Consider the following 24,231-nt stretch of genomic DNA (forward strand, 5'->3'; position numbering starts at 1 on the left):
TGTGCAAATCTGACTAATCAATTGTTCAGCTAAGAGCTAAAGTAACATAATTCCTCCCAGACAGAACACGTGCCAAACAAGGATTGCCATATTCTTTTCTAGTCAGCACAGCTGCTATCAACACTGCATGAATCATCCGAGCTCTTCCGTAGAGGATCAGTGTGGCCTATTGGGAAAGAACACAGGCCCAGGAGTCAGAGGACCTGAGTTCTAATTCCGGCTCCACCATTTGCCTGCCGGGTGACTTTGGGCAACTTCTCTAGCCTTCAGTTTCCTCATCTGTAAAATGGGGATTCAATACCTGTTCATCCTCTCCCTTAGACTGTGAGCCCCTTGAGGGACAAGGACTGTGTCCAACCTGATTAACTTATATCTACCCCAGCGCTTAGTACACAGTAAGTGCTTGACAAATACCCTTAGTAGCAGCAGCATTTCGAAGGATTTTACACAAAAGTCATTCCAGTTTCTGCAGGAGAAATGGGAGAGGTAAAATGGCTGACCTCTAGGCTGTAAACTCATTGTGAGCAGGGACTGAATCTGTTAGATTGTTCTACTGTACTCTCCCAAGTGCTTAGTACAGTGTTCTGCACACAGTAAGTGCTCCACAAATATGATTGGCTGACTGACTGATTTAAGGGTGATCTTGGGATCAAGGGACTGAGTCAAAAGCAGAAGTCAAACAGCTCAGGTCCTGCTTTAAAAGAGTTGTCTTTTATTGAGGAATCACCTTCATGGGCAACAAGGCCAACTTTTGCTTCCAAAAAAACCACTGGACACAACTTGGTATTAAATAAGCTTATCATATGGCTCTAGCTAACATATTCATTCAGGTCATTCCCTCAGCTAGGCAGATAAGGCAGATATATTTTACTTTCCCAAGTGCTTAGTACAGTGCTGTATACAGAGCAAGCACTCGATAAACACCCTCGACTTATTGATTGGAGACAGAACCCCTGTGGAAATATCCTAAAGAACCCCACTGTATCTGATCTACCTAGTGATAGCTTTTTCTTCCAAAATATCAAGAGGAAACAGAATCATCTGGAATTTTCAACAGGGAAAATTCATTTTGTGAGCCCTCTGTGGGACAGGGATTGTGTCTGCCCCAGTGCTTAGTACAGTGATTAGCAAACAGAAAGCACTTAAATATGATTATCATCTCTAGACGGTGAGCTCACTGTGGGTATGGAACATGTCTACCAACTCTGTTGTGTTGTACTCTCTCAACCACTTAGTACAGTGTTCTGCACACAGTAATCAATCAATCAAAAAGTGATTAATTGATCATCATTGGTAGCCTCTATCAGATCATGGCCCCAGTCTCAGAGTGAACTTTGATGGATCAAAGGTGGAGTCTTCAGATTTTTGCCCTCAGTCAGCACCCAAACCCCTCCAAATTTGCATTTTTATGTTATTTGTTAAGTGCTTACTCTGTGCCAGGTACTCTATCAAGTGTTGGGGCAGATACAAGCTAATCAAGTTGGATACAGTCCTTTTCCTCCTTGCGGGTCACAGTTTCAATCTCCATTTTACAGATGAGGTAACTGAGGCACAGAGAAGTTAAGTGATGTGCCTAAGGTCACAGCAGACAGGTGGCAGAGTCAGGATTAGAAGTCAGGTCCCTCTGACTCCCAGGCCTATCTACTGTGCCACGTTGCTTTGTGTGGAGCTGCAAACCCTGTTGTGAGGAGGAGATGCTTCCCGATGGAAATTACCACTCAGTAGGAAATTCCCATGTCTGTGTCTGAGGCTCTTGGAGATGAGAGTTCTCCCTGGAAAATTCTTCCATTGGGATTGGCAGCTTAGAGTTTGCCCTAGTTACTCTGATTAAATCCAGAGAAGTCACGAATGTTGGGGTAGCTTTTTTTAAGAAGTAAATATGATGCCTGGGCTCCTTGTTCTCAACATCTTTGCTTATTTCCTGTCAAGCTCTCCTCCTGGAATCACCACCATCGTGGTTCCTTTTCAAATCTTCTCTTGCTAGGGAACGGACCCGGTTGGGACACTCAAAGAGCTCTATAATTCACTCTTTACAAAGGGTGGGCCATTATTCTCTTTGGGATCCCAGTTTGCCCAAGTCAGAAAGGCTTTGTCCAGGGAGGGTCTCACTAATAACCCTGTGCCTGTTTCCCTAATAAAGCCTCTGCTTACTCAACCGGTGCTGTTTTTCTTTGCCTCTTACCAGAGAGAATTTCCTGTTCCTGAACAGTTCAAGACAGCATGGGATGGATCCAAGTTGGTCACCGAACCTGCAGAAATTGTGGGGTAGCCCCCTTTGCCCCCCACCTCCGCCCTGCCCCAGTCGAGAAAGAACAGTGTTAAAGAACAAGCATCAGCTGGGTGGTATTTGGACTTTAAGAACCCGCTCCACACCCCAAGGAGTGAGGGTTTTCTGGCCCGCTCCACCGAGCATTTTGAAATCCTTTCCATTTCCCCTCAATTTGCTTTCTTTTATAGTTTTGATTCTACATCATGCCATGTGAGTAGAATTTTATTTTTTTTGTAGAATTCCACTCCTCTCCCATGGCTGGCTTTCACCCAGCAACGAAGAAGCCAGAATAATGCATGATTCAATCATGTTTTGTTGCATTCCTTTGTTTCTGCTGGCTGAAAGAAAAAGAGAGAACTCGATGTTTATTTTACCTCTTTTAGGCAGTTTATATATGATGCAGTGAAACCGTTGCCCTAGGAAGTGTGGCTATTGATTGTTTGAACTTTTCCTCTCTTGTAACGAGAACACCAGTTTTAGCAGCATATCTGCCAGTGGAAAATAAAAGCCGTGTTATTCTCATCTTCACTATGTGGGGAAAGCCTGCATTTATACTTCACTGTTTTGTCTTTAAACTGCTTGATTAGGAGACTTAAAATGGGTGGGCTTTTCTAGAAAGTATTTTCAAAACAAAACATTCTAAAACATCACCTGAAGATTTTAATTATGCATAGGGGGAGTTTCATTTGTTTACCACATCTAAATTCTCCCTCTAAGGAATAAGGTAGGATTGTCTTATTTGGTACCCATTAATTATTAGATGCCTTGAAAATGACATTTTGGAAAGATTTGCATGTTGTTGATTAGATTTGCTTGGAGAATTATTTTGCATTTCCACTTGCAGAACAATCTTCAAAAGCACACACAAAAGCCATACACTTTGCTTCCAAATTTCCTCTCACAACTAAAGGAATTATTTCTTGTTTAGGCCTAAACTAGACAAGATGATAGGCATTTTTACATTGAGACTCAATCCTGAAAATCTACAAACATCTTGGCTCACATGCAGTTCTTTGAGGCACTGAAATCACGATGTTCTGCTTTCAGAAACTAAAGTGAATATACATTCTGCCCCAAAGTTCAAACTTCAGGTTTTTAAATATCATCACGATTTAAGCTAAACAACCACAACCCGTGATCACCTAACAAAGTTTTACTAACTGCTTTGTCTCTATGTTGTGGCTTTAGTACATACCATTTTTCAACAGTAGACTTGTTCTGAAATAAAAATGAAACTATACTTGTGTAAATGCAGGTACTGTACTTTTATTCTTTTTTTTTTGCAAGGAATCAGGTTGGGAAAATGAGGAAAATTCCCCTTTTTCCAGTCACTTGACTTCTCTGTGCCTCAGTTCCCTACGGTAAAATGGGGATAAAATACCTGTTCTCCCTTCGGCTTAGACTGTGAGCCCTGTGTAGAATAGGGACTGGGTCTGAGCACACAGTGAGCACTTAATATCATCATCATTATTAGTAGTAATAATAATACTATCATTTTCACTATTATTGTTCTCATCCAAATCAGGAAGCTTTCTGGAATGGAACTAGAAGTAGAACAAAGACCCAGAACCCCAGAAACTCTTCGGACCACTTCACGTAAAAAGTCACCATTTTTCATGCCTTCAATGACCTCTCTCTTGGTTGTAGAGTCCAGGATAAAACAACTCAAATATTGGGTAACAAAACCTGGTGTATTCGGTTCTTCCAAGAATCACAAAACACTTTGTGCCATGGCGGTCTGCCCTTAGGGCTCAGAAAGCAGGAGGAAATAACCTGTTTAAGCCCATGCCTAGGATGGAGAAACTTCAAAGAGCTAAAAAGAAGATCCCCAATCAATGACTTTGTTGTTTACTGCAGAGAACACCAGGAAAATCGACTAGATCCTAAGTCTTTAACTTCTAAACTAGATGCAAGAATTTTTCTCTGAGTCTTGTATTTGGGTCCCAAACCTGCAGTTAGACTCAGAGCTTTCATAAAATTTAGGACCTATTTACTTTCAAAAAAATTCCCTCACTCTCTGCCAATCTCCCCACAGCAGAGTTAAAGAAAATGTGGTAACTGCCCTTGATTTCCAGATTGGAACCCAAGGGCAACAATGAAGCATTTCACTACATCCGGTGGTTTCTCAAAAACATGTCTGAGGATTCCCCCTTTATGCCTTATTTGTGAGATGATGATATTGTCATCTGGACCAGTAATCATAAATATCTTCTTGCAAAGGACTCTTTATGGATCCAAAGTCTTGGGGGTTTGGCTACATGAAGGGTGAAGGGGAAGGACCCAATTTGCCACTGGGATTTGCAATTACTAATTTTGTTTTCTCTAAATCCCCAAAGGGCAGAAATATTGCGGGGGAACTAAAGTGGAGTTTTCTGGTAGGGAGTAGTAGCCTCTTGTGGTGGGTATTTTTAACACCTGGTTTTTGTTAGGGATTTTATAGAGGTTTTTATGGGGTTTAAGTGCTTACTATGCACACTGTTAGGTACAAATTAATTATTTCAGATACAGCCCCTGACCCGTATGCGGTTCATAGTCCAAATAGGAGAGAGAACAAGTATTTAATCCCCATTTAACAATTGAGGAAACTGACAGAGAAATTTAGTGTCTTGCCCAAGATCCCACAGCAAATAACTGGCAGAGCTGGGATTAGAACTCAGGTCCTCTGACTCTCAGGCCCGTGCTCTTTCCACTAGACTACTGCTTCTCTGCTAAGTTCTGGTAAGATGTGAGGAAAATTGTTTTTATAAAATTTGCCAGTGGTCCACAGTTCCCCATCAAAGTAGAATTAGAGCAGTAAAAAGGGGTACACCAGCCCTTTCTATTTTTGTAGATTTTTAAGTAAATTCTCCTTCACTTGTCTAAATACTGGTGCTGGGAGTGAGGAGATCTGGATTTTAGAGTCCCAGCTCCTCAAAAGCTTAAGGTGTCACCTTGGACAAGTCATTTATCCTCTCGAGACCTCAGTTTTCTCATCTGTAAAATGGGAATCAGATTGTATTGTTCTTTCCCAAGCGCTTAACCCAGCGCTCTGCAAGCAGTAAGTGCTTAACATATACGATTGAATGAATGGATTATAAACCCCATGTGGGACAGAGACAGTGACCAGTCTCATCTACCTCGTACTGCCCCAGCTTTTAACACATAATAAGTGCTTAAAGATGCCACAGTTGTTATTTATTGTAGCGTGGGGAAAAATAGGAGTTCAGCTGGCTTTCAGTACCTTGACTTTGAGTCCCATGTGAGACAGGGACCGTGTCCCACCTGATTATCTGGTATCTGCCCCAGGGCTTAGTTCGAGGCTTGGTGTAAGATCGTTGTGGGCAGGGAATGGGTCTGTTTATTATGCTATTGTACTCTCCCAAGCGCTTAGTACAGTGCTCTGCACATGGTAAGCATTCAATAAATAAGATCAAATGACTTAAAGTCCACAATTATTAATACTTTTTAGGAAGCGCTGCCATCTAGGGGTGACTGCCCTGGATGGTTTCATTTGGATGGATTTTTTTTAAATGATATTTATTAATAATAATAATAATAATAATAATGTTGGTATTTGTTAAGCGCTTACTACGTGCAGAGCACTGTTCTAAGCGCTGGGGTAGATACAGGGGAATGAGGTTGTCCCACGTGAAGCTCACAGTCTTCCTCCCCATTTTACAGATGAGGGAACCGAGGCACAGAGAAGTGAAGTGACCTGCCCACAGTCACACAGCTGACAAGGGGCAGAGTCGGGATCAATTGATGGTATTTATTAAGCGCTTACAATGTGCCAGACATTATACTAAGCACTGGGGTAGGTATAAGCTAATTAGCTTGGACACAGTCCACGTCCCACACGGACCTCACGGTACTAATCCCCATTTTACATATGAGGAAACTGAGGCCTAGTGAGGTGACTTACTCAAGGTCACACAGCCGAGCCGTGCTCCCAGGCCTGTGCTCCATCCACTGGGGCGTACTGCTTCTCAGTGTTTTGTGCATTTGGTGGAAACAAGGAGACCAGAGGCGTGTGACTACCTCTGTCGAAGAATTAAATAGGCAAAGGGCAAGCAGGACGAAAGGAAGCTTTCAGCAGCCAACCCGCTTTTTGGAGTCAGCCACACCATTGAGACGACTACCAGGTCAGTAATGAAATAATTCAAGGAAGAGGTTGGGAATGTGCTTATTCTGTTGTGTTGTACTCTCCCAAGTGCTTAATAGAGTGCTCTGAACATGGTGTTCAAAAAATAGCACCAATTACTGCAATAGCACCAAGCCCCAATTACACGCGCCCCTATGGCTTAAAGCCTTTTTGAGTTCCTCTCTTACATCACCCACAAACCAAGCCCGGCCATTTCGAGGTCAATAATATTTTGGGGCTCCAATCCCAAGCCGTCAAGGCCGTATTACTGGCCTAACTCCTCATCATCTTGTACCTGGATTCCCGTCTAGCTTCCTTCCCCTCCATTCATTCGATAGTATTTATTGAGCGTTTACTATGTGCAGAGCACTGTACTAAGCGCTTGGAATGGACAATTCGGCAACAGATAGAGACAATCCCTGCCCAGTGATGGACTCACAGTCTAAACCATCCTACCTGCCCCACTTACCTCAAACATCTTTGCTGATCCCATCCCGCCTCTTAGAAACACCTTCAGTAGCTTCCGACTGTCAAAGATGAAGTTAAACCCCACCGTCAACCGCTATTCCCCAGCCTTTCTACCTCCATCTCCTCCTTACCCACTAGGACATCTCCATTCCCACAAAGTGAATCTGCTCTCTTTTCCCTGCATAACCAGAACACTGAAAATGACTTTCTTCTGCTTGGGCATCCTCATCACCACACCTGATCCCTTCCCTGTCTTTCTTTGTCAATCGTGGCAAAACAGATAAACACGGACGTCTAAACTAGTGTTAACCTCGTTTTCAATCTCATGAAAGGGATGTGGGCTACGGGACTGGGAGTCAGGGGACCGGGGTTCTAATCCCAGATCTGTCCCAGGCCTGCTGGGTGACTTTGGGGAGGTCACTTATCATCTCTGTAGCTCAGTTTCCTCATCTGTAAAATGGGGGTGAAATATCAATTATCCCTCCTTCTTAAAACTGTGAACTCCATATTGGTATGACTGTGCCTAATTTGATGACCATGTATAAACCTCAGTGCTTGGCGTATGGTAAGTGCTTAAAACTATTACTATAATTATAAGACTGGGAAAACTAGGCAGAGGTTCTGAAGACAGCAGGTCCACAGTTTTGCGTTTTTTTTTTTTTAATGGGATTTATTAAGCACTTACTATATGCCAGGCACTGTATTTTATTTTCTTGTGTGTGGTCCCTGAAGTTATATGTTAAGAAGCCAGTCCCTCAGGTTGGATAGAGTCCCTGCCCCACATGGGGCCTCACAGTCTTAATTCCCATTTAGAGATGAGATAACTGAGGCACAGAGAAGTTAAATGTCTTGTCCAAGTGGCGGAGCTGGGATCAGAACCCAGGTTTTCTGACTCCCAGGCCTGTAGTCTCTCCACTAGACCACAGGGCTCACTCACTTTTGCAATCCTACCCTCTAGGATGGACCCCTGTCAATCGATTAATGGTATTTATAGAGCGCTTACTATGTGCAGAGCACTGTATTAAGTGCTTGGGAAGCAGTTCCTTGTCTAATGGAGAGGCAGACAGCACAGCAAAGGCCCAGAAACCTGTCCCAAATAATTCACAACCCCTCAGTCGTGTCGATCCATCAGTCGTTTTTATTGAGCACCGGCTCTGAGCAGAGCATCTCACTAAGTGTTAGAGAGGCTGCAATAGACAGACACAATCCCTGCCCTCAGGGAGTTTCCAATCCAGTGGAGGAGACAAGCTCCAAAATAAATTACAGATGGGGGAAGCAACAGAATGAAAAGATTCGTACATAAAAGCCCAATGCCACCCCGTAGCCCTTGTGTACTTTATTCATGTACAGGTGTATTTTTTAGGTAGATATGCATCTGTTCACTCAATTATTCAGCTTCTCTGTGATGTGTTTCAACCAGTGGTATTAACTGAGCACTTACTGTGTGTGGAGCACCGTACTAAGCGCTTTAGAGATTACGATGCAGTATTCATTGTCGTATTTATTGAGTGCTTATGGAGTGCACAGCATTGTACTAAACGTACAGTAGTGTTGGGAGGCACAATCCCTGACCGCAAGAAGCTCACAATCTAGTGGGGGAAAGAGACGCAAATAAATTACAGTTGGAGCAGTGGCAGAGTGTAAGGCCGTGAGCACCAGTGCTGTGGAGCCCCAGGGAATGTGTCTATTGTTGTATTCTCCCAAGCGCTTAGTACAGTGCTCTGCATACAGCAAGTGCTCAATAAATACAATTGAATGAATACGAAGGAAGAGGGAATTACGGGCAGGAATATGTGAGCAAGGTGTCAGTTGCAAGTAAGATGAGATCAAGGTAGGTTGGTGTTAGAGGATTTTATTGTGGGTTGGATTTGTAATAATAATAGTATTTGTTAAGTGCTTACTATGTGCCAAGCACTGTTTTAAGCGCTGGGATAATAATAATAATAATGGTAGTTGTTAAGCGCTTACTATGTGGCCAAGCACTGTTTTAAGCGCTGGGGTAATAATAATAATGTTGGTATTTGTTAAGCGCTTACTATGTGCCAAGCACTGTTCTAAACACTGGGGTAATAATAATAATGTTGGTATTTGTTAACCAAGCACTGTTCTAAGTGCTGGGATAGATACAAAGTAATCAAGTTGTCCCACGTGGGGCAAGTAATCAAGTTGTCCCACGTGGGGCTCACCATCTTCATCCCCATTTTACAGATGAGGTCAATGAGGCCCAGAGAAGTGAAATGACTTCCCCAAAGTCACACAGCTGACAGGTGGCAGAGTCGGGATTAGAACCCACGACCCCTGACTCCCAAGCCTATGCTCTTTCCATTAAGTCATTCATTATTACCCACCCCAGCCCTTAGGACAGTGCCTAACACTTAGTAAGTGCTTAACAAATACCATGATCATTATTATTATTATTACTCACAAGGCCCTTAGTACAATACCCGGCTCAGTGGAAAGAGCACGGGCTTAGGAGTCAGAGGTCATGAGTTCGAATTCCGGCTCTGCCATTTGTCAGCTGTGTGACTGTGGGCAAGTCACTTAACTTCTCTGTGCCTCAGTTACCTCATCTGTAAAATGGGGATTAACTGTGAGCCTCACGTGGGAAAACCTGATGACCCTGTATCTACCCCAGCGCTTAGAACAGTGCTCTGCACGTAGTAAGCGCTTAACAAATACCAACATTATTATTATCACAGTGGCTGGCACATAGTAAGTGCTTAACAAATGCCATCATTACTATCACTAATGAATACCATTATTATTTTTATTACCCACCCCAGCCCTTAGTACAGTGGCTGGCACATAGTAAGCACTTCAGTGTTATCATTATTATTATTAATAAATACCTTTATTATTATTACCCACCCCAGCCCTTAGTACAGTGGCTGGCACATAGTAAGCGCTTCACAAGTGCCAACATTATTATTATCAATATATACCATTATTATTATTACCCACCCCAGCCCTTAGTACAGTGGCTGGCACATAGCACTTAACAAGTGCCATCATTATTATTATTATTATTAATACCATTATTATTACCCAGCCCTTAGTACAGTGGCTGGCACATACTAAGTGCTTAACAAATGTCATCATTATCATTATTAATAAATACCATTATTATTACCTACCCCAGCCCTTAGTACAGTGGCTGGCACATAGCGCTTCACAAGTGCCAACATTATTATTATTAATATATACCATTATTATTATTACCCTCCCCAGCCCTTACTACAGTGGCTGGCACATAGCACTTAACAAGTGCCATCATTATTATTATTAATATATACCATTATTATTACCCTCCCCAGCCCTTAGTACAGTGGCTGGCACATAGCGCTTCACAAGTGCCAACATTATTATTATTAATATATACCATTATTATTACCCTCCCCAGCCCTTACTACAGTGGCTGGCACATAGCACTTAACAAGTGCCATCATTATTATTATTAATATCATTATTATTATTACCCAGCCCTTAGTACAGTGGCTGGCACATACTAAGTGCGTAACAAGTGCCATCATTATCATTATTAATAAATACCATTATTATTACCCACCCCAGCCCTTAGTACAGTGGCTGGCACATAGTAAGTGCTTCACAAGTGCCAACATTATTATTATTAATATATCCCCATTATTATTATTACCTACCCCAGCCCTTAGTACAGTGGCTGTCACATAGCGCTTCACAAGTGCCAACATTATTATTATTATTAATATATACCATTATTATTATTATTACCCACCCCAGCCCTTAGTACAGTGGCTGGCACATAGTAAGCGCTTACGAAATATCATGATTATTATTAGCATTATCCACAACAGCTCTCAGAACAGTGTCTGGCACATAGTGAGCACTTAACAAATGCCATTATTACAACCACAGAGCCCTTAGGCCAGTGCCTGCAACATCATTATTTTGATGATTATTATGCCAAAAATCAAGAATAGGCTTAGAGGCCTGCTCCTTCCCCCCCCCCCCCAGGACGGCGGGGAGGGGCGGGGTTTCCGCTTCCGGCGTGCCTCGATGACGTCACGCGGGCGGCGGGCGGGGCCGCGCTTTGACAGGTCGCGCGGCCGAGACGGCCTCGGCCACCATGGCGGAGGGGCCTGAGGGAGCCCCGGCCCGAGCCTGCTGACCCCGCCGCCCCCGCTGCTCCTTCCCCTCTTCTTCCTCCTCCTCCTCTCCGCCCTTGGGGACAGCTGCCCCCGCGCCTCGGGACCCCCGAGGGGACCGACAGGGAGGACCCCCGAGGGGCGCGAAGGCTTCTGGGAGCTCCAGCCAGCGAGGCCTGAGGGGACGGTCAAGGAGGGGCGCGAAGGCTTCTGGGAGCACCGGCCATCGAGGTCTGAGGGGACCGTCAAGGAGGGGCGCGAAGGCTTCTGGGAGCGCCAACCGGTGAGGCCTGAGGGGACGGTTAAGGAGGGGCGCAAAGGCTTCTGGGAGCGCCAGCCGGCCAGGCCTGAGGGGACCGTCAAGGAGGGGCGCGAAGGCTTCTGGGAGCACCGGCCGTCGAGGCCTGAGGGGACCGTCAAGGAGGGGTGCGAAGGCTTCTGGGAGCTCCAGCCGGCGAGGCCTGAGGGGACCGTCAAGGAGGGGCGCGAAGGCTTCTGGGAGCTCCAGCCGGAGAGGCCTGAGAGGACGGTCAAGGAGGGGCGCGAAGGCTTCTGGGAGCACTGGCCATCGAGGCTTGAGGGGACTGTCAAGGAGGGACGCAAAGGCTTCTGGGAGCGCCGGCCAAGGGGACCGTCAAGGAGGGGCGCGAAGGCTTCCGGGAGCTCCAGCCGGCGAGGCCTGAGGGGACGGTCAAGGAGGGGCGCGAAGGCTTCTGGGAGCGCCGGCCGGCGAGGTCTGAGGGGACCGTCAAGGAGGACCCCGAGGAGCGCCAGCCGAAGAGGCCAGAGGGGACAGACATGGAGGAGCGGGAAGAGCACGAGCCGCTGAGGCACGAGGAGCGCAAGCCGGCGAGGCCTGAGGGGACAGACATGGAGGACCCCAAGAAGCGCGGGCCGTCGAGTCCTGAGGGGACAAACGTGGAGCACCCCAAGGAGCGCGGGCCGCTGAGGCGCGAGGGCTCCTGGGAGCGCGAGATGTCAAGGCCTGAGGGGACAGACGCGGAGGAACCGGAAGAGCTCGAGCCGCCGAGGCGTGAGGAGCGCAAGCTGTCAAGGCCCGAGGGGTCAAACGCGGAGGAATCGGAAGAGCTCGAGCCGCCGAGGCACGGGGAGCGAGAGTCGTCGAGGCCTGAAGGGACGGACACGGAGGAGCAGGAAGGGCGGGAGTCGTCCGGGCCTAAGGGGACAGACACGGAGGAGCGAGAGGCGTCGAGGCCTGAGGGGCCGGAGGCGGAGGAGGGCGTCCGGCCTTGTCCCGAGGAGCGTCTGAGCGCCCGCGAGTACTCGCGGCAGGTGCACGAGTGGCTGTGGCAGGCCTACTGCGGCTACCTCACCTGGCACGGCGGGCTCCTCGCCTTCCCCCCCAGCTACTGCAGCCCCCCGGACCCGCCGCAGACCCCCTACTACAACCCCTTCTTCTTCCTCCCGGCCGAGCCGCCGCCCGCCGCCCGGCCCTCCGGCCAGCCCGCCGCGGGGCCCCGGCCCCCCAGCTGGACGGGCCCGGACGCCAGGCTCCCCCAGGGGACTCGGGCGGGGGCGGCCGGCCACCCCCGGCCCTCACCCCAACCGGGTTCCAGCGGTCAGCCGGCAGGTGAGAGCGGCCGCGGGGACCGGATGCGTGGCCTCCCATCCCCGCTCTGCGCCTCAGCTAGCTCACCTGTAAAATGGGGATAAAATTCCTCCCCGCCTGCCCCCTAGACTGAGCCCCATCTCATATTCACCAAGCAGTTACTGCTGGTTCTTTAAAGGTGTTTGCTCGACGCTTGTAATAATAACAGTGGTGTTTGTTAAGTGCTTACTATGTACCAAGCCCTGTTCTAAGCGCTGGGGTAGATACAAGGTAGGTGGTCCCACTTGGGGCTCAGTCTTAATCCCCATTTTACAGATGAGGTAACTGAGGCACGGAGAACTTACGTGGCTTGCCCAAGGTCTCACAGCAGACAAGTGGCGGAGCCGGGATTAGAACCCACGTCCTCTGACTCTCAAGCCCGGGCTCTTTCCACTGAGGCATGCTGCTTCTCACTAATAATAATAATTGTGGTATTTGTGATCCATAATAATTACGGTATTTGTTAAGCACTTACTATGTGCCAGGCACTGTTCTAAGCGCTGGGGGAGATATACGGTATTTGGGTTGGACACAGTCCCTGTCCTACATAGGGCTCAGCTTCAATCCCCATTTTACAGATATGGGAATAATAATGTTGGTATTTGTTAAGCGCTTACTATGTGCAAAGCACTGGGGTAGACACTGGGTAATCAGGTTGTCCCACGTGAGGCTCACATTCTTAATCCCCATTTTACAGATGAAGGAACTGAGGCGCAGAGAAATTAAGTGACTTGCCCACACAGCCGATGTGTGCTGGGATTAGAACCCATGACCACCTGACTCCCAAGCCCATGCTGTATCCATCACCCCATGTGCCAGGCACTGGGCTAAGCGCTGGGGTAGATGAAGGCTGATCGGGTCAGACGCAATAATAATAATAATGTTGGTATTTGTTAAGCGCTTACTATGTGCCGAGCACTGTTCTAAGCGCTGGGGTAGACACAAGGGAATCAGGTTGTCCCCACGTGGGGCTCACAGTCTTAATCCCCATTTTACAGATGAGGTAACTGAGGCTCCGAGAGGTTAAGTGACTTGCCCAAAGTCACACAGCTGACAAGTGGCCGAGCCGGGATTTGAACCCATGACCTCTGACTCTAAAGCCCGTGCTCTTTCCACTGAGCCACGCTGCTTCTCTATGCAATCCGTGTCTCTTTTTGTTTTTGATATTTAAGTGCTTACTGTGTGCCTGGCCCTGGGGTAAATTGAAGCTAATCAGTCAAATACAGTCTGTATCTCTTTTTTGTCTGTTTATAGTGTTCGTTCAGCATTTACTATGGGCTGGGCACTGTACTAAGCACTGGAGTAGATACAGGCTAATCAGGTTGGCCACAGTCCATGTTTCCTTTTTTTGTTTATGGTATTTGTTAAGTGCTTATTATGCTCCAGGCACCGGACTGAGCGCTGGGGTTGATACAGGCTAATCAGATTGGACACAGTCCATGTTTCTTTTTTCGTTTATGGTATTTGTTAAGTGCTTACTACAGGCACTGTACTAGGCCCTGGGGTAGATGCAACCTAATCAGATGGGACACAGTCCATGTCCCACATGGGGCTCACAGTCTTAATCCCCATTTTACAGAAGGGGGACCCGGAGCACTGGGAATTGAAGTGACTTGACCGAGTTCACACAACAGATTGCAGAGGCAGGATTAGAACTCAGGCCCTCTGAACCCAGGCTCTATTCATTAGACCACCCTGCTTCCCAAGCTTGATCTTCAAAATCTGAACTAGAGATTCAAAAAACCCTCCCCAGGACAGCTCAGGACACAGGATACACATGAGGGAGAGCAGGGAGGGAAACAGCAGACCCCAAGGCACTTCTCCACTGAGTTCCTGAGGGGCAGGGGGCACCATGGCTGTTTAATAGTTCAGCATCCTGATAATTAAGCTTTCTGTTCTTAAAGTGTCCGCGAAAGGAAAACCATGCACCTCACAGTTTTGGCACAACTTGGTGGCCTAAGGGTGATAACCCTAGAGAAACATATCTTCTGAAAACGGGGTTTTGGAAAAATTTGAGATGCACTGGTAGAATAAATTAAGAGCTTGACAACCAAGTGTGAGAACCTAGTGGTTACCATCGTGGAACTGGCTTTCACTTGTACGTGGCCTTTTATGTCCCAGCTTGTGATTTTTTTTCTTTTGTATGAGAACCAACTCACACTGCAGAACTTCCTCTCAGAGACACCAAAGTTGTCTCATCCAAGAATTCATTCCTTGATCTGCACAAATATGAGGTGTCAGTAAATGCATATACATCTTTGAATTTAACTCAGAATTTTAACTCGTGTTGTCATTCACTATTACTGGTATCCACTTGAGATGTAGTTAATTTATCTGTGGAATTTATGATCTGTCAAAACTCAAGTAGCACATCTGAACCCAGGTGTGCTGAAGTGCCGAATGCACAGGTGCATTGTGTTATTGGGATCAGTGCCTGCCCAGAACTCTGGGGGACACACTTAGCACATTAGAGAATGAAATTACAAAGGGGACATTGTAAGCAAAAGGGAAAGCGCTTTAAACAACCTGGCCAATAGGTGAGCAGTCACTCATGGGAGCAGAATACCAGAACAGGGAAGGAAGAGGAAGCCGTAATCTGAAGTTTTCTAGCCCTCTCTGCCACTTCCTTTACAAAGTGAAACTTCGAGGTGACCAAACAACCTTGCCAGCCAAATGAGAGAGAGGAAATTGCTTCCAACAAACCCGGGGTTTGTAGAGAGGAAGAAACAGACACCAAGATGTTCCCTCTTGCGCAGCTGAGGTCAATAGCAACATTGTATCACCTGAACTTGGTCCCAATTAGTTTAGAAAATTGGGGCTCTGCTGTAGCAGGGTTATTTGGTATCTCCCTACCCCTCAATTTAAGGTGTCTGGGGTGTTCAGATAGGTGTTTATTAGAGGAATAATTCCATTTTCCTAACTAGTATTTTTCTATTTGCAGGTCGAGAGTATGCTATTCCGTCCTTGGCACACAGATTCATAGCAGAGATGGTGGATTTCTTTATTCTCTTCTTCGTAAAAGCCAGTATTGTCCTAAGTATTATGCATCTCAGTGGGATAAAGTAAGTCGAAGGAGTGTGTAAAAACTAGTTCATTCTTGAAATCTACTAGAGGTTTCCAGAGAGCACTCTTTATCATTTTGGTTGATGAATTGGAGGTGGAAAGAAGGGTCAGGATGATAATATGTAATATAATTACTCTTCGTGGCTATTTTCTTTTCCTGAGGACTACAGAGAATAGCTCTGTAGCTGGAGAAATGGGCCTTTTGTTTAAAGCAGTAGCTAAGAATCACATAGTATGGTCATAGTTTGTGACTCATATGGCCTGTCAACTCAATGAATTGTTAAATTGAACCAGTAGGCCTGTTTATTATAAACACGACACCTTCTCAAGCACATCTTAATTATGTTAAACTCCCCAGTCAGGAAGTGAAAACAATGTTTTTGGTGTCAATGTTAGAGGAGTTTAGGCCATTTTCCTTAGGCCATTTTGGTTCAACATATCTATAAGAGGCCTAAGTGTGTACATAATCACAAATTTTGTATCCTTTAGTTTGTTTCCTTAGAAGCTGCCATGGCTTTAATTATCGTGTTGCTTTTTCGTTAATTAATAGGCCCCGAGTCTCAAGTGCAAATATAACAGGATAGGAATTTTGGGTTGTTTTTTTTCTTATTATACCCAACAGCCAAACTTTCCCTTTTGGGATGTTACCTATATTCCCCAAGGAGGAAAACCATTAGATACCTTTCCTCGTATCTTTCCGTCCCCTCCACTGTTCAGTAAATATGGCTGACCAACTCACTAACAGAAGTAGGAATTGTGAGAAGGTGGAAAGGAACAGAAAGAGTTGCTGCCCAGAAGCAGTTGTTTCGAAACCATTGTCAGCTCAGTGCTGCAACCTGACCAGGATAATCTCCTGCTCCTCAGTCTTTAAACTCCTTTGTATTGTACTGACCCAAGCACACAAAACAATGCTTTGTGCACAGTAGGGGCTCCATAAATACCACCGATTGTTGGATCGATGCTGTCCTGCCACCACCACCTGCCCAGGCCCCTACCTTGGGACCCAGTTAGGTGGGGTGAGCGCCTACTAACTTCCAGTGGTAGCACCATGACATAGTGGATAGCTCAGGCCTGGAAGTCAGAAGGACCTGGGTTCTAATGCCGGCTCCGCCACTTGACCTTGGGTAAGTCACTTCACTTCTCTGTGCCTCAGCTACCTCATCTGTAAAAAGAGGATTGAGACTGTGAGCCCCCTGAGGGACAGGGACCGTGTCCAACCCGATTTGCTTGAATCCACCCCAGCGCTTGTTACAGTGCCTGGTATATAGTAAGTGCTTAACAAAGACCACAGTCAGTACCGTTGTTGTTGTTATTCCAGTCTCCCTGCTCTCATGCTCAGGGTACCACTGCCGGCTCTGGTGGGGATGAAGCCGAAGCGGAAGATTTTGCTAAACTCTGGGGACCAGCATGGCAGCCAGGTGCTGCTGGGGTCTGCAGTGGACTTGGGATAAGAATTGTATTATTATTCTTGTTGTACTTGTTAAGCATTTACATTTACATTGTTCTTCATGCTGAGGTAAATGCAAGGTAATCAGGTTGGACCCAGTCCCTTCCTTTGGAGGATTCACAGTCTAAGTAGCCGGGAGTAAGATTTAATCCCCATTTCACAGTGGAGGAAATGGAGGCAGAGAAAAGTTAAGTGACTTGGCTATGCTCACACAGGAAGTAGTTGGTGGAGCCAGGATTAGAACCCAGGTCTTCTGACTCCCAAGCCCACCTTCTTCCCACTAGGCCCCGCTGCCTCAGTAGCGGGGAAGAAGGCACATTCCTCCCTGCTGCTCCCACCCCTATCCCAGGCCCTTGGAGAGCCCCCTAATTTCCTAGAAGAGGTAGCTGGAACTGGTCAGAGAGTCATCTTTTAGAATGGAATGGGAAAAGGTTCCCTCATTGGTCCCCGATTGACACCCTTTCTTTTGTTGCAGGGACATTTCCAAGTTCGCTATGCATTATATAATAGAAGAAATCGATGAAGACACTTCAATGGAAGACTTGCAGAAAATGATGGTGGTGGCTCTGATATACCGATTACTAGTTTGCTTCTACGAGGTGAGTTACCAAGATGTCCAAAGATGGTTAGTCTTTGCCATATTTATTTCTATCGTCCGTCTCCCCCACTGAAAGCTCATTGTGGGCAGGGAATGTGTCTGTTTGTTGTGATATTGTACTCTCCCGAGCGCATAGTACAGTGTTCTGCACACAGTAAGCGCTCAACACATATGATTGAATGAATGAATATTCGCACAGGGTAAAATTTCGTTGGCTCCAAATTAAAAATGAGAATTTAAATGCTCATTTGAATGTTTTCAGATCAGGGACATTTAAGACATAAACATTACACCCTGCTTTTTCCCTGCTGCTATCCCTTGGTCAAACACTTCTCTCCTTGTTTGGGAACACTTCCTGGTGTCAAAGAGGCGGCGTATCCCTCTTTCCGAAGTGGTACGGAACCAGTGGCTAAAAGCTTTCTGGAGGAGCTCATCTGGGTGGGGCAGAACCACGAGCACAGAACTGCAGATCTGTCCCAATTCATTGTACTGTCCCCACCCACCATATTTGGTTCCTAAATCCCTTTAAGTAGTTACCTTTCCCTACTTTGGTATCTGTCAATTGTATTTATTGAGTGCTCACTATGTGTAGAGAACTGTACTAAGCACTTGGGAGAGTACAATACAACAGAATTAGTACCTTCTGTGATTACTGGGGCCCCTGCAATTTCCATGTCAGGGCTGAGAGAAAAAATCTATTTGCCACCTTGTGCCTAGCATTTACTCTCCCTTCATTTCAACAGTGTTGGTGAACTGAGACTGTGTCAAGTATGTTCTTTTCTGAAATAAAAGGTCTGGTAGTTTCCCCCTGATCCTTATCTATTTCCCCATTTTTTTTTTGCCATTTTTACCCTATTGATACTCTTTCCATTTTGGGTCTCAGGGTGGAGAGGCTCTTTATAAACTTGTGGGAAACCTCTACAAAGCTTTGTCAAATGAATTTTAAATGCACTTGATTCTTCTAGAAAGAATTGCTAAAACTTTTTTTTTTCTTAGTAATGAGTAAGAAATGGTACATTAGGCTTTCATTTGATATCTGCAGAATATTTTTGGGAAGAACTCCACATCTGGCTCTGGCCAGGTGCACACTAGCACATTTTTAGTCCCCTGTACCCTAAGGGATGTGGAAGAACTTGGGAGAGGATTTACAAAGGCTTTATGGAAGGAGGAAATGATGTGGGATTTATTGGCTGAAGTGGGGTGACCTAAGTCTTTGAGATATGATGGGATATTATGTAGGTGATACTGGCCAAATATTTTACAGCATGGCTGAGGTCAAAAATCAGCTGAGAGAAGCATTAGAACAAATGCAGAGCTTAGATTTTTCTTTCTTTTCAGATCATCTGCATATGGGGAGCAGGAGGAGCCACGCCAGGGAAATTTCTGCTGGGCCTTCGCGTCGTGACGTGTGACACATCTGTATTGATCGCTCCAAACCGGGTTCTAGTGATTCCTTCCTCCAACGTTACCATAACAACGTAAGATTCCTCTCTTCCTACCTTTGCATTATACTTGTTGACCAATCAATCAGTGGTATTTGTTGAGTGCTTGCGGAGTACTGTACTAAATGTTTTGGAGAGTACACTAAAACAGAGTTGGTAGATACCTTTCTTGCGCACAGGACGTTTACTGTCTAGAAAGGGGAGACAGACTTTAAAATAAATTACACATCATTGATGAAAACAATAGTAAACTGTGAGAATAGTGACTTTCTCATAGAGGAAAGCTGTCATCTCTTAGCAGAACCACCTAGTTGCTGGAAAGGGCCCTGCAGTTCCAAGTCATGAAGATTGTTATGCAAATGCTGTAGCACCTTTCTTTTTGAGTCTTTGGCTGGCATATCTTTGACCCATCAAATTCCTCCTCCCAAACAAACCTTGAATCTAAGCCCTTAAAATCAAATGTCTAATTATCATTCGATGGTATTTCTTGAGCACTTACTATGTGCCGAGCACTGTTTCCTTAGGCAAATTTGTTTGTGTCAAACACTGTTCTAAGTGCTAATTAGGTCGGAGAGAGTACAGAGATGATCCATTCTAGTTCCGCATCCATTGATGTTTTGGGATGGAGTGAATCGTAACCATTAGTTGGGATTGTCTTTCCTCATTCTAGTTGTTTTTCCCACTGGGGAAAAGATGGAAGTTATTTAAATATAAACATCAGGGAAGGTGTAAATTAAGGAAACACCTTTCTTCTAATCAAACTGTGTGATGGGCATTTGCCAAACACGTTTTTCAGGATTAACACCCACTTGCTTGGTTTGGTGGAGCCTTTTGGTCATAATGTCCTCTGTCTCTGATTTAAAGCTAAGAGGAGGCAGGACTGTGCATTGTGCAAGCTGCAGTTTTTCTGCAATGAACTCTGAGGAAGGATGATCTACGTGCTTATTATACCATCTCAAAACAGCAGTAAAAAAAAAACCATGATGGCTTCTTTCCCTGCCAGATTGCAGCTATTTCTTTCTGTTCATGGCAGAGTGGAAAGACACACAGAGTAGGCAGCCAGCAAACGTAAGTCCCCGAGCTAGGCCTGCTGCGCCAGCCTCCAGAAGCTGCCAGAAACTGAGTCTGGGTCCATAATGGAGGGACTGAAAACCTCCTCCCTGGGCTCATGGCCATGCTTGGAGAGCGGGTGGTTAGCCCTAGGTAAGTAGTGTTATGGTAAAAGGATCATCCAAGATAAAGATCGGGCAGCAGCACGAAAGGGGAACGTTCGCAGATTGGTACAAGTAAAGCCAAACTGTCCGGCACGGTGGGCGAGACGGGTCGGTTTATCGTTATATTGTACTCTCCCCTGCACTTAATACAGTGCTCTGCACTCAACAGATACAACTGAATGGAGCTTGCAGTTTGGGGTTGGCGTGAAGTGTTTTTATTGAGTGTTGGCAGAGCACAGTTACTAAGCATTTGGGAAAGTCCAGTAGAGGTTGTAGATGTGATCCCTGTCCATAGGGATGGCCATTAAAATAAATTACATAAAGGAGATAGTCTGGCCTTAAAATGAATTCCCATTTACTTGTCTCCTGTTATCTTCACAGTTTAATTCGCAAGACTTTCAAATTAATTCTGACGGTTGGTTCAATTTCAGGCTGAATTGAATTGCTTCTTCGGTATAATGTGAGCAGGGAACGTGTCTACCGTGTCTATTGTATGCTCAAGCGCTTTGAAGTACAGTGTGCGCTCAATAGATGACAGATAATATAGAAAATGCCCTATTAGCCCAAACCGAAGGCTGTGTTTATTGTGCCAGAATGAGAAAGAAAAGGCACATCCCCGGGCCCTGCCCGGAAGTGCACGAGCTCCCAAAATTGTACCTTCAGTCAGCATTAAGTGTAAAAGCAGAAATCACGCAGCCAAAGACAGGGTCTGGTCTCTTCCTTCTAAGCCTGCCTTCAAGGGTGGCATTGAATAAAAGCACTGGATGCAGCAGTCAGAGCCTGGGCTGCTTGCGGGGCTGCTTTCTTTCTCCAGGAAGGGATGCTAAAAGCCCCTGAAATGAAGAATAGCTCTGGCCAAGACACGCAACAATCAGGTGAAACACTGTGAAATGCTAATAATGTTTGTTCAGCCACCTAATCCTTTTACTGGGAGTTCCCCTGGCCTTTCTACAAGATGAGAAAATCCATTCAAATCACCAACCGACTAATAGCGATGGTCTAGTAACTAACCCTGTTTGGGATCCTCTGAGGAGAATCTCAGTGAGTCATAATTGCATTTGCAGGTACGAAGCTAGGAGGAGGCCGAGTCGCCTAATTGTTCTTTTTTACTCATTTAGGTCCACAATACGAGCCTTGATCAAGAATTTTTCTATTGCTTCCTTTTTTCCTGCTTTCATCACACTGCTGTTCTTCCAGCACAACCGAACAGCCTATGACATCGTGGCAGGAACCATCGTGGTAAAAAGGAATGGGGTTAGATGATGCCAACCCTCCCTAGTGACCCCAAACTCCACTCTCTTGGACTAGCTGCAGAACTCCAGTTTTGTCACGTGGTCCTCAGTATCCGGGGGTTAGGCGGAAAGCTCTGAAATTCAAATGACTCCCACGTGATGCCGGGCTCTGTCCGAAAGTATTGATTTCATTTAGGAATGCCAAAGAACTCTCCCCTAGGAGAGCAGCGGGCCTCGGGCCGTCGGACGGTGGATTCGCAATCCTTTACGGCCCTACTTCCTCACGGTCTAAGAACTGGTAATTATCTGGAAGGAATTTCAACTCGGTGAAATTTCTACAGTTTCTTTGGTGTCTGGGAAGAAATGATGGAGGCTGGCCCAGTTGTGTTTCGTAAACACCTGCAGAATTCGCCTAAAAAGGTAAATGCCAACAGAGAAGATTGTGTTAAAGCCAGTATTTGTTGTCCCGTGGGGCGTGGGAGGGGAGGAAGGTGAACCAAGAGAGGGAAAGAGGGAGCCCGTTACCTCACCCGAAAGCAGTTTTAAGCATTTTATTCCAGAACGAGTGTACCTTTACCACTGTTCTCTACACTTTTGCCAAATATGTACTTGGAGGAGTTTTGCATGATACTGATCAAAACTTTATGTATTACGTTTATCGATGACTTTTTTAGAGGACAAGTAAACTTAAATCTTGAGCCGAATTTTAAATTGATGTACAAGTGTTTTCTGGGCCCTAAAATGAACACTAAGGATTGTACTTAATGGTGAATTACTTTTGATGCACCTAAAAAATACCGTTAATACATAAAATATTCAAGGGTGTACTGAAGCACGAGGAAAATGTTCTTAATGCATTTCAGCATTTGAAACAGGCAGCTTTACTTTCTATATAGCTGCCTAGTCAAAGTCGCAGTTGACCTGCATCGATGTTGAATAAAGACAGAGTTTCACACTTACTAAAGGACAGCGATTTCCAGAATGCTTGCATTTTGTACTGCAGTTGAAAGGCATTTCTAGGTGACAAAATGGGTCACGTGGTGGTGGGGCTTCCTTACTCCCCTTTTGGCAATTGAGTTGTAGCAACCAGGCGGATTGGCAACTCTCTCACCCCCAGAAACTTTGATTTGTTGGTCAACCTCGTATGTGGTGACCAACAAATGAATTCCGAGCCAACTCCACTGCATCAGTTTTGAAGAGGTGACTTGTATCCGTTTAATGTAACTTGAAATATTTACATTTTTTCTAAGCCCTCGATAGGCATATCGAACTCTTCTGTAACCTTTCTAGTATAAAACTAATCCCCGTTTGGCTTCAGAACTGAGCGGCAGCCAGAGCTTCACGGGAGCCCAAGTCCACGTGTCTGATCTATAATCTGTTTTTAAACTACTTCCTTTTTGTGATTGTCTCGGTCAGCTCGTCCCACCGTCCGTACAATCTGATTTCTCCAGGGTCGCTCACTACGTCCTTTGCTGCTACGGGGAAGATCCAGGATGGGATGGATGGGTCAGTAGAGCGAGTGATTAGAGGGGTTCCGCTAGCACCAGCTACCCCAGCCTGCCACCCTCTGCAGGAAGGGGCCCGGGTGAGTGAAGTACATGCCTGCAACTCCCTAAACCCCGCGCTATAAGCGTATTCCCGAGAGGCAGCCGCCACCTTTTAACCTAGGGCCCAGCCTCTTCAACCAAGTGTTCGATTGATCTTGGCCGGATGCAGGCCGCCCGATTTGTAAGCTCCTTGTGGGCAGGGAACGCGTCTACCGACTCTGCACTGTGGTACGCTTCCAGGCGGTGCTCGGCCCACGGTAAGCGCTCAATAAATGACAAGCTTCAATTGAGGCAGGGCTGGAAACAGCCTGTGCAGAGGCAGACCAAGGTCCAGGAAGAAAAGGCGTCCTTTCTCTATCTCCCTTTTTTTACCATTAGGGCCCTTTACTAACCCTCAAGGAGAAAACCCTGCCAATCCACTTCCCAGCATCCCGTCACTCTGCCAGTATTACAAGAACGGTAAGAACAATAGCACCGAGTCTCTCCCCCACACCCCCCCAGTTGCAGTATGTCCTTAAAACTTTTTAAATAGCTCTAACTTCAGACCGTAACCTAAGCGAGGTCACGTTCACTTTAAATAAAAAACCAGACTGATTCCTCTACTGTAGACACGCATCACCCACCTAGTATTGAAGAGGGAGTGTTGTGTCAAACGGTTACTTTTTCTTACGCTAACATTTGCATCGCAGAACAGACAGGTGAAAGATGTGAAACCCTTCAGCTGCCTCCCCTGCGAGGGCGGAGGAGAGACTGAAAATTGGCTGAAATGGGGTGGGGGAGGGAATGAGTGTGTAGTCAACTTAAAAGCAGTTGAATCTGCTCTGACTAGAGCCTGCAAAAAAATGCGAGAGCACCCAAGATTTAGGCAAGTGAGTGTTCCTTCCAAGGGCCCCGGCTTTGGAACTAAATCCCCCCACCCCGTGTCAATAAAACTCTCATCTAACCTCAGCCGTTCTGCGTGTGTCCTCTCCCTGGAAGCAATAGCCGGCTCCGATTCTAATACAAGAAAAGTCTTAATTGCCCGTTTTCTAGGAAGATCTAGCCGTCGGGGAAAACGGGGCTGCCGTTCGGAGGAATCAAAAGAGACGGAAATTACGC

At 45.9% G+C, this 24,231-nt stretch overlaps 2 protein-coding genes across 5 annotated transcripts in view; both read left to right on the plus strand.

The window, feature by feature from the left end:
* Positions 1 to 3,519, plus strand: part of CAP2 (cyclase associated actin cytoskeleton regulatory protein 2) — a 73,702-nt gene extending 70,183 nt beyond the window's left edge. For all 4 annotated transcript variants that reach the window (XM_007666435.4, XM_039910536.1, XM_007666434.4 and 1 more), the window contains one exon: positions 2,186 to 3,519. In XM_007666435.4, coding sequence (XP_007664625.2) covers positions 2,186 to 2,269 — 84 coding nt within the window. In that variant the 3' untranslated portion in view covers positions 2,270 to 3,519. The remainder of the gene's footprint in view (positions 1 to 2,185) is intronic.
* An 8,237-nt stretch (positions 3,520 to 11,756) lies between these two features.
* FAM8A1 (family with sequence similarity 8 member A1) lies at positions 11,757 to 24,081 on the plus strand. Its single transcript, XM_001508046.5, has 5 exons — positions 11,757 to 12,572; positions 15,532 to 15,652; positions 17,576 to 17,699; positions 19,037 to 19,176; positions 21,473 to 24,081. The coding sequence occupies exons 1-5, from the start codon at positions 11,780 to 11,782 to the stop codon at positions 21,615 to 21,617; spliced, it is 1,323 nt and encodes a 440-aa protein (XP_001508096.2). The 5' UTR covers positions 11,757 to 11,779; the 3' UTR covers positions 21,618 to 24,081.
* The last annotated feature ends 150 nt before the right edge of the window (positions 24,082 to 24,231 follow it).

This window comes from Ornithorhynchus anatinus, chromosome X2 (genome assembly GCF_004115215.2).
Source record: "Ornithorhynchus anatinus isolate Pmale09 chromosome X2, mOrnAna1.pri.v4, whole genome shotgun sequence".
Classification (NCBI taxonomy): domain Eukaryota; kingdom Metazoa; phylum Chordata; class Mammalia; order Monotremata; family Ornithorhynchidae; genus Ornithorhynchus; species Ornithorhynchus anatinus.

Coding starts and splice junctions, on each gene's coding strand:
- FAM8A1 (XM_001508046.5), top strand. CDS start 11,780: ATGGAGGAGCGGGAAGAGCACGAGCCGCTGAGGCACGAGGAGCGCAAG. Junction 15,653..17,575: donor ATGCATCTCAGTGGGATAAA/GTAAGTCGAAGG, acceptor CTTTTGTTGCAG/GGACATTTCCAAGTTCGCTA. Junction 17,700..19,036: donor TACTAGTTTGCTTCTACGAG/GTGAGTTACCAA, acceptor CTTTCTTTTCAG/ATCATCTGCATATGGGGAGC.